The following is a 9,770-nucleotide window of genomic DNA, read 5'->3' on the forward strand; positions in this document are numbered from 1 at the left end:
GTTTGTCAGTTTTATGTGAGATCTATCTTTATTTTCATGTATTTTTTATTTCATTTTTCTTTTTTGATAGAAATGAGGGCCTAAATCCGGAAACAAGGAAAAACTACAAAGAAATTAACTTAGAGGTAGCAAACCCCATAATATCAGCTAAAAGTAAATGTCTAAGTTGAGTCGGACATGTCTCATATATCTTCAGATTATAATCCAAAGAGCAAGCAATGTTGGCTAAAGCATCTGCACACCGATTAGCCTCTCGATATGAATGAGAAACAACAACGTTCCAATCCATCTTCAATAGGCGACGAATTTTATTAACCCATGCTCTACCCAAACGACTATCTGTCACACCTTCCTTTATAGTCTTCTCCACACTAACACAATCTACATTCAATTCAACTAATGTATATCCCATCCTTCTCACATATCTCAAACCCTCCAACACTCCCCAAAGCTCCACCACAAACGCACTACAATCGCCAATGAATTTAGCAAAACCACCAATCCATTCTCCATCACTCCCTCTAATAATACCACCACAACCAGCTATATTTCCACCCTTGCACGCGCCATCCGTATTTAACTTCACCCAATTAACTTGTGGAGGCCTCCACCTAATGAAATCTATCACATGTTGTCTATTGGAAGTAATTTGATTTCATTTTTAAAATGATCAAAATGTTTCTTGTATAATTAATTTTGACATGTTTAATTGTTTTTGAGTAATTGATTTTGTCATCAAAATAATTCTTGTATCACTTTACATAATTGTATTTAAATACAAATTATTTTACCTTCGACTTACTATTAACATGACTTAATTTTACATAATCCATTACTCGGTATCAATTCTTGTCACCATTGAAGCTTCTTTAGTGCAATAATTTTATTTGATTTAAGATGGTCTTTTCTTCTTTTTCTTTTTTTGAATAACTTTAAGGATGATCGTTAAAGGCATTATTTTAAAGGGACATTAAAAAATTGGATATTTAATTTAAAAGTTAAATATATTTTTGCTTTCTATAAAAAATAATGTTTTTTCATCATCATGCAACAATTCCCACGCCCACCACACCTCAGTCTGCAGATTTCCCCTCTAATTTTTATTTTTCAGGCCATACATCACCCACCACACGTCAATTTTAAATAAAGAAACGTAACCAAAGTGTTTATCATCAATTCAAATTACCTAAGTGGAAAAGTCTTTATTGTAGACCTCTCCAAAAAAAAACTCCATTGTAAGAATATTGACCAATGATTAAATAAGTAATGAATTGAATTAGATTTATATTTTAATAATTAATTAATGGCATATATTCAGGATTAATAGATGTTAGAAAGATTAACATTAAAGAAATGCTAACTAGAGTTTTAAAGACACTCTTTAGTCTTCAAGGATCTAAAATAAGTACTAATTTTTTGACTTTTGAATAATTTTTTTTTTTACTCACAAGTGTCTTTAGGATAGTTGTTAAGAATTCAAAAATAGTTTGTCAAAAAAAAGAATTCAAAAATAAAAATAATTGATGGAGTATATTTTATGTAGAAAAAGTTACTCCTACTTTTTTATGTTTTAATGTCTTGAATTTACAATTTTCAAAATAAAATTTCCACTTTAAACTTTTAAACAAGTGCGAGCACTTGTTAGCATTTCTCTTTCTTTATTTAGAAACTTTGAAGAGTGATCTAAGAGCATCTCCAACAATGAGTCATTAATTAACACAAACTTCAACCTATTAAGGACCCCCATTGGATGAAGAAAAAATTAGGTATCTATTAATTACCGACAATTTTATAAGAATTTTCTCTCTTCAGCAACTAACGAGTTACGCAATAAAAATAAAAAATAAAGTACACCAACCATCTAGTCATTATTATAAGAAAAAAAATGCACTTTTTAGGTTTATTGAATAAATGATGTTTGTGGTCTATATAGACCACTTACATCATTTATTTAAGAGCAATGATATTTGGACATCCATTTAACGACAACTTTATTTTTCTCTCTTCTTATTAGTCAAAAACAATAGAGAGAGAGAAAAGGGAAGAGAGATGATAAGAACATCATGCGAGTATGAGAGAGAAAGTTGTCAAAAAAATTTCACCAAATGGTTGTAGAAATATCATTTCTCTTTATTTAATGAACCTAAAATGTTAAAATCTATGGAGATCTTGGACCTTGCCTGTCTCTTAGGGAAAAAAACGCTTCGGCGAGTGAGACCGAGGTTGGACAAGGTGGTACCTATGTGTGGAAGTTGAATACACTAACTGACCGAACTTGCATTGCTTTTTTCTTCCAAGTTAGTGATAAATAGACCATTCAACCTGACTCTGCATTCATGGTTCAGTTTATAACACGGTATAGGCAAGGAAACATGGGTCTCCGAAAAACAGTCACTAATGCTGCACGATGATGGGTTGTAAACCATTCCACAGACATGTTAGCATATGTTTCAATCACCTTTCAATAATAGAGTTTTCAATCACCTTTCAAGCAATGGAGTGCAAGTAGAGTTTCAAACTCAAGGTAAGTCATGTTAGCATATGTTGCTGGTCACGACAAGGGAAAAGGAATGAAGGAGGATGGCAAACTTGCATGCATGTGGCCTCTATATATAGAGAGCCAGCTACATTAATTAGGTATGCATTGAAAGTTTAAACATGATACATTAAATTAAGTAGTTGACAACATAAAAGGCACTTAAGTGATGACATGTAGTACATTTGGGAGGAAAATTCAAATTTTAAAATTTGAAAACAACATTAATGAGGTATGATAGCTTGTTTAAAACACCTAGGTTACATGTTTGGGAGGGAAAACAGCAAAGCGATCAGGGTTAAACATTTGTTTGACCTAATAAGCTTTTAGAATAAGTATAAGTATGATGAGCCAATTTTTTTAACAGAAAATAGGAAGGAAGGATGCGCATAATTAATTATCATCTTTTAAGATGATAAATGAATAGATAGGAAAAATTCATATCAAATTATTTGTTGGTTCGAAAGTATGCATGTAATTATTTTCTCCTTCTCCTTTTAATTTCATTTATATGTATGTTTGAATTTCTTATTCTCTCTTTGCACCCAAGCAAACAAAAAAAAAAATTCACCAGTGCTAATAACTCCAACCAAACCCAGCCATACCGTATGTAACAATTCAAACTCCACTGTCTATACTCTATATACCACTGTTAATAAAAAGAAATATGGGGAAAATAGGTTAGAACTTAGAATTTGTGTTGGAATTGGAATTCATTCATCAATAAAAACAAGTTAGAAGAATTTGTGGTGTTGTGGTTGCATTTGCATAGGCCATGTGTACAGTGGCCCACTCAATTAGCAGCAAAGCAACATCTAGCAGCCCCCTTTTCATTTTTCGAACATTGACATCCATTTGATGACAATTTTATTTTGTTGACAACCTTGTTTTTCTCACTTCTTATTGGTCAAAAATAATGGAGAGAGAAAAAGGAAGAGAGAGGATAACAACATCATGTGAGTATGAGAAAGAAAGTTGTCAAAAAGTAGTTGTCAAAATATCATTTCTCTTCGAACATAGTTAGTTTCTAAAATCTACTCTTTTTGATTACTCTCTTCAACCTTTTTCAACAAAATTGAATCTCGCTCGCAACAGAATCAAAATAAAGAAACCCTAGATAATCGTAAACCAATAATGGCGAAGAAACGTGTTCCCGATTGGCTCAACAGTCCTATGTGGTCCTCTCCCACCGAACAAAACCGCTTCTCCGCCACTCCTTACCCATCCGAACCTCCTTCTCCACCGCCTGTCACCGTCGTAGAAGATCCTCCCTCAAATCACAATGCCATTACTACTTCACCCCCCTCTTCTTCCTCCTCCTCCGCTTCTACTTCCTCCGCCGATGATATGTCCATCTCCCGTCTGGCCCAGTCCCAGTCCCAATTGTTAGCTGAGGTACCTTTCACTCTCAAATCTAAATGCTTCCTTATAGTTATTATTCTTGATTCAATTATATTAATATTGCTAACTCTTTGTTTACTAATTGATAGTTATCTAGGAAGGTTATAGATATGCGTGAATTGAGAAGAATCGCATCTCAAGGAATACCTGATTCTCCTGGTTTACGTTCTACTATCTGGAAGGTACCCTACCTTTTCATTTTTTCTTTCAAATTCAAGTTAAATTGTTTTCATTAGCTATCCTGGAGAGCTTATGGAAATTACCTGAAAACAACTTATGGACATGTCATAAGTTTTTCCCATAAGCTCGTTTCCATAGGCTCTCCCAAACAGTCTCACAGTTTTTTTTTTTTTTTGGTGTTACCCCCGTTTACCGGGGAATGGGTCCCTAATAATCCGGAGTTCCAAATAAGTGCAGTCTCACAGTTATTTATCCAAATAGGCCTTAACTCAAAAACAATGTATGTTGATGTTGTAATTTATTCGTGTAACTTTTGCAGCTTTTGTTAGGGTATCTTCCACCCGATCGTGCCCTCTGGTCCTCTGAATTAGCAAAGAAGAGGTCTCAATACAAACGTTTTAAACAAGATATTCTCATCAATCCTGTAAGTTAGTTGGTTTAGTTACCGTTATTCAGACTAATTTATATCTATTTTTTTGTCTGCTTAGCTCCCATCTGAATGTTTTTGTGGCTAGTTAGTCAGAAATCACGAGGAGGATGTTCAACTCTGCTAGTTATGATGCTGACGATGTCAAATGTGAGACAAGGGGCATGCTTTCTAGATCACAAATCACTCATGGGGAACATCCTTTGAGTCTTGGCAAGACCAGCATATGGAATCAGTTTTTCCAGGTAATAGTCTATGCAGACTTTTCTCTATAAGATATTAGAAAGCTACTCAAACTTCCCTTTTGCTTGAATGTGTTTAATGTTTATGCTGCTTTGTACCATTGCTTTATCATAATTACTGTGTTATCTGTTGTGAGGAAAGTTTCTAAATAGTTATAGTATATCTATGTGTGCTCTTCATGTCATGACTGGTACGCGTGCCATACCTGTTCGGTACTTCATTTTTCTCAGTATTTTGTTGCGAGTGAAATTTGTAACTTTCTCATATATTTGTCTTAACGAAACACAGTTTTTTACTTTTCGAACTTTTATTATTATGTTTATGTTGTGAATTGAACAATTTAGCTCTCTCATGTTATATTATTTTAAAAAACTCGTGTATTTTATCAACTTACCCGTTCCTTTTTTTTTTTTTTTCAAGTGCCGCATTTCGTACCCGGTAGCGGTACCGTACCCGTAACTACTAGGTCATGATTTATTTTGTTTGCACATTAACAGTAGGTCTTGAGGTAATTATATTTAGCAAACATGCTGCAACATGCCGCTGATGATCTAGCTGTTATTGGTATTTTAATTTTAATCGTTAACAAAGGTTAATGCTCTTTTTTGTATCACAAACTAAATGAATGTATCTCATATAATGTGCTGTACTCTGGGGAGTGAAGAGCTATCGTGATGGTAACTGTTACACTGTGTGTGTTTTAGGATACCGATATCATAGAGCAGATTGACCGTGATGTAAAGCGTACACATCCAGATATGCACTTCTTCTGTGGCGATTCTCAATTAGCAAAATCTAATCAGGTTGTTCCCTTGGTTCCTTTGAAACTCATGCAAACTTAGTAACCAAAGCCTTATCTTTTGATTTGATTTTCTTTTTTTGGGGGCATTTTCAGGAGGCTTTAAAGAACATATTAATTATTTTTGCAAAGTTGAACCCAGGTATTAGATACGTTCAAGGGATGAATGAAGTATTGGCTCCTTTATTCTACGTGTTCAAAAATGATCCCGACGAGGAAAATGCAGTGAGTATATATCCTTGCAAGCTCTCCCTCACCCTTTTTTCTCTTTAAGTTTGAAAATGTATTATTGCTTTCCAAGAGAATTAGGACAATAAATATTGCCAAATTTAAAATTCAGCTTTCCCATGTACACACAAGAAAATGAAAATCTGTGAAATGATTAATATGTCCACCGGAATGTTGACGGACTTTTTGTTTACAAAAAAGGTTTCTCAGATAGCAGTGCTGAGTAATATAGATTCACATTACTCATGTTTCATGATTTTTATTTAGCTCAACTGTTGCCAATTATTATACGCAGGCCTTTTCTGAAGCCGACACATTCTTTTGTTTTGTTGAACTATTGAGTGGATTCCGAGATAATTTTTGTCAACAACTTGACAATAGTATTGTTGGAATTCGTTCAACTATAACAAGATTGTCTCAGCTTTTGAAAGAACATGATGAAGAACTATGGCGTCATCTTGAGGTCACAACCAAAGTAAGACACAATTTTAAATATAACATAACCATTTTAATAATTTGAAAAGAGAAGCATTTAAAGGGAGAATTTATCCTGAGAAAGTTGACGATGAACTCAATTTGGTTGGCACATGAATAATGTGTACTTTGTCCTGTGAAGCTGCCCTATGTTTTGTTAAATTTGTGTTTACTTTTATATCCGATCTTAATAAATATAAATGTTAAATTGACTAGAAAGTTTGTTTCTGTTGGTAGACAATGAAAGTTACAAATGTTAGAACCACAGATAGTTATTATTAACAATAACTGTCCAGTAGGCTGCACTAGACAATTAATTGTGAGACGGGGTAGAAATGAATAGGGAGGAGAAGTTTGTTGGTTTCTTCTTGTTCTTTTTTTTTGGGTTAGATATTTCTTGAACAAATGGGAGGGATTTTCCGTTCTCTGCAATCTTCATCTCCGTTTCTGTTTGTATATCTTCTTGATACTGCCTAGTAATAGACACCAGAGTTTGAATTGAAAAACCGAGTAATATTGTTACCGAAGTAAAACTAATCAGAGACAGAAATAACTTATGTTGCTGTGTAGTAGAAGGAAAGTTTGATTCGAAAAATCTCACATCTGTTTCTAAATTTCAGGTCAACCCCCAATTTTATGCATTTAGGTGGATTACTCTCCTCTTGACTCAGGAATTCGATTTTGCTGACAGCCTTCGTATTTGGGACACCCTTGTAAGTGATCCCGATGGTCCACAGGTACAAATTTATTCCTTTCTACCTTGTATTGTATTAGGTTTAAGGTTATCTGAAAAATATCTTATAATATCTTGATTGTATCTTAAGAGTAATTTTGAGTGACTTAGATGATCTTAGAATTAGTTGGCAGTATATGAAATGATTTGAAGTTGTTAAGTTACTTTTAGATGGAAAATATGAAGCAAAGGACTTGGCTCTTATAAAGTGGGGGATAATTACTGTACTTGTATATTAGTAAAGGACAAGGTATCCTCCAATAGAAATCACAAAACCGAAGGAACATACAAAAAGCAAACAGATCTTAAGGAGACAAATAAAGAACCACCCTCGTAGAGCCCTCCTAGGTCATGAAGAATGGACACCTGTAGGATTAGGTGTGCCTCTGCCCAACACCCGTCAGTGTGCAACACTCGACACGTCACCAAAAACTCAGATAAGTATCCCAATAATTTTTTTTTTTCCTCTTCGCTCTATGAGGATTAAAGATTTGTCAAAGCATTGACGATCAACGAGGGGTTAAATGCATCACAACATTTTTTGCTTATTCGGTAGTTGATTCATGAATGAAGGTGAAAGACTATGGTATTTTGTTTTAGAATTTTTTAATGAAACAAATTACTCAACTTTGATGCACAAATATAAATGTTTTAATTCTCAATTTAGATATTTTATAAATAGTATTCATATTTTATTTAATCATAATAAATAAATATATATTGGTGTCCTGTGTTTTTTACATTAGCAGTGTTAACGTGTCTGTGTCGGTGTCCCATGTCTGTGTCCGTGTTTCATAGCTCCTAGCAAACTCCTCCAAAAAAAGTCCGCAACAAAAGGAAATGATTTTTTTGGAAAAAAAAAACAACACAACGCTCCATTTTGTCCTTCAGCAAAGAATACTCCCTCCGGTCCTATTTACAAGAGACAATTAATTTTTTAGATACATTAAATAATTTATGTATTTGGTTTAGATTCTTGACTAGATACATAAATTATTCAATGTATCTAAAAAGTCAACTTTCTCTTGTAAATAGGACCGGAGGGAGTACAATTTTATTGCTTCACACGGCTTTTACCGGATAAAATTCTGAATTGTTGATTTGTTCATTAACAGAGATTCACTCCCTACTTTACTTTATAATGTTTATCCTATTTATCCCTTGAAGAATTATATACCCTGAATGTTATAGGATCGTATGTAAAAAAGAGTTGATTAGTAGTGGTGTTGGATGGTTTTATTTTTGTAGAACTAAATTAAAGGCTTCTTTTTATGTTGCCCTTAATTGTGCAAGGGTGTATTACAACTTACAAGTCACAAGTCATGTGCTTTTTGTGACCTTTCCCTCCCTACAATAGATTCATTTTTATCTCAAATTGTGTATTGAGAAGAGCATGGGATCATGTTTTTAATTTACTTGTAATTCTTTTAGTGGAAATAGAAAAACTGGAAACTAACTCTTAGTATTGTGTAGGAGACACTTCTCCGGGTATGCTGTGCAATGCTAATTCTCGTTCGTAGGCGCCTCCTGGCTGGTGATTTCACTTCTAATCTCAAGTTGCTGCAAAGTTATCCTTCTACAAACATTAGTCATTTGCTCCATGTTGCTAATAAGTTACGTGTATAGTCAGTCTAATGGTTTTGCCAGCTGTTTTTTTGCATTTTGTTTTAGCCTTCAACGTAGCATTTCCATTTTATGTTTGTAAATTACTCTGTAAATGTTGGTTCAGAGCAACAACTAGTATTGTTTTTACTCGGTTTTTTTTTTTCTTTTTAAAATTTTGTTTGTTGTAATTTGTAAGCCTTGGTCACTGTGATCTTGATGAAACTCTTTTGTATCAATTATCCACTTACACGGCTCCTAGTATCCTCAAAAGGACAATAGATTGATGGAGCTTTTTATTAATACTGTATTTTGTAATACTATTCAAAGGTTTGAAGTTGTGTCATGTGTTCCTGTTGACTAATGGTTGATAGCTTGGCTTTATGATGTATGGCTTGCATATCAGTTACCTGAAAACTCGTTCTCCTTCTATTCTTTGACAGACAAGTTACCGGCATACAACCTATCAAACGACGCTATCTATGCGTAGTGAGACATGTTATTAATGGCATAGAACCTCTGCAGCATTAGTATGCCGGAAATGGCAGCATACCTGAATTGGTCTTTTTTTTTTGGTTCGGCTGTTGGTGCAGGAGGGCATAACTGCATCCAGTGCTAGTGCTAGTATATAATTGGGAAAACACGCAGGCGAAATTAGAGAGTGCAGCTTGAACTAGACCCTTTGAGAAACGATCCTAGTTCCTAGAGGAGTATTTTGACAAGATTTGAATACAATTTTAGTCACCTATTTTTTTACTTTCTCAGTTTTAGTTTATTTTTAAATTCGGAAATTTAATCCTTCAATTTCACATGTTTTAGGATTTTTCTCCTTGTCCAATTCAAAACTTAATTTTGCAAATGTGTCATTTTCATTGTGGACTTGAATAATTATGTGGCAATCTTAATTTGTAAATGTAAATAAGTTTTTTTTTTGGAGTAAATAAGTTAATATCCATGTCGTTCTTTATGTCCATGTCAGATTTCAATTTTTTAATAATAACTTAAATATTAATAATCAAATATTTCAAATACAACATTTTTTTTAGAAGGGTACCACATTTATTTATCTGCTATCATTTTAACTTATTAATTTGATTTCCTTTGATATCATTTTAACTTATTAATTTTTTTTTGACGTTTATTTTAA

General features: G+C 33.6%; 1 protein-coding gene across 2 annotated transcripts; it reads left to right on the top strand.

Annotated features, from left to right (window-relative positions):
* The first annotated feature begins 3,290 nt into the window (after positions 1–3,290).
* On the top strand, positions 3,291–8,969 carry LOC146940771 (uncharacterized). 2 transcript variants are annotated; one of them, XM_085754500.1, is made up of 9 exons: positions 3,291–3,931; positions 4,027–4,119; positions 4,437–4,541; positions 4,637–4,789; positions 5,492–5,590; positions 5,683–5,811; positions 6,110–6,289; positions 6,909–7,025; positions 8,495–8,969. In XM_085754500.1, the coding sequence occupies exons 1-9, from the start codon at positions 3,671–3,673 to the stop codon at positions 8,645–8,647; spliced, it is 1,290 nt and encodes a 429-aa protein (XP_085610626.1). In that variant the 5' UTR covers positions 3,291–3,670; the 3' UTR covers positions 8,648–8,969. The 2 variants fall into 2 exon arrangements, with proteins under 2 accessions (XP_085610626.1, XP_085610627.1); XM_085754501.1 differs by lacking the exon at positions 6,110–6,289.
* Positions 8,970–9,770: the final 801 nt, after the last annotated feature.

Source organism: Medicago sativa, chromosome 3, assembly GCF_051527215.1.
Source record: "Medicago sativa cultivar Bolivia chromosome 3, Bolivia_mono, whole genome shotgun sequence".
Taxonomy (NCBI): domain Eukaryota; kingdom Viridiplantae; phylum Streptophyta; class Magnoliopsida; order Fabales; family Fabaceae; genus Medicago; species Medicago sativa.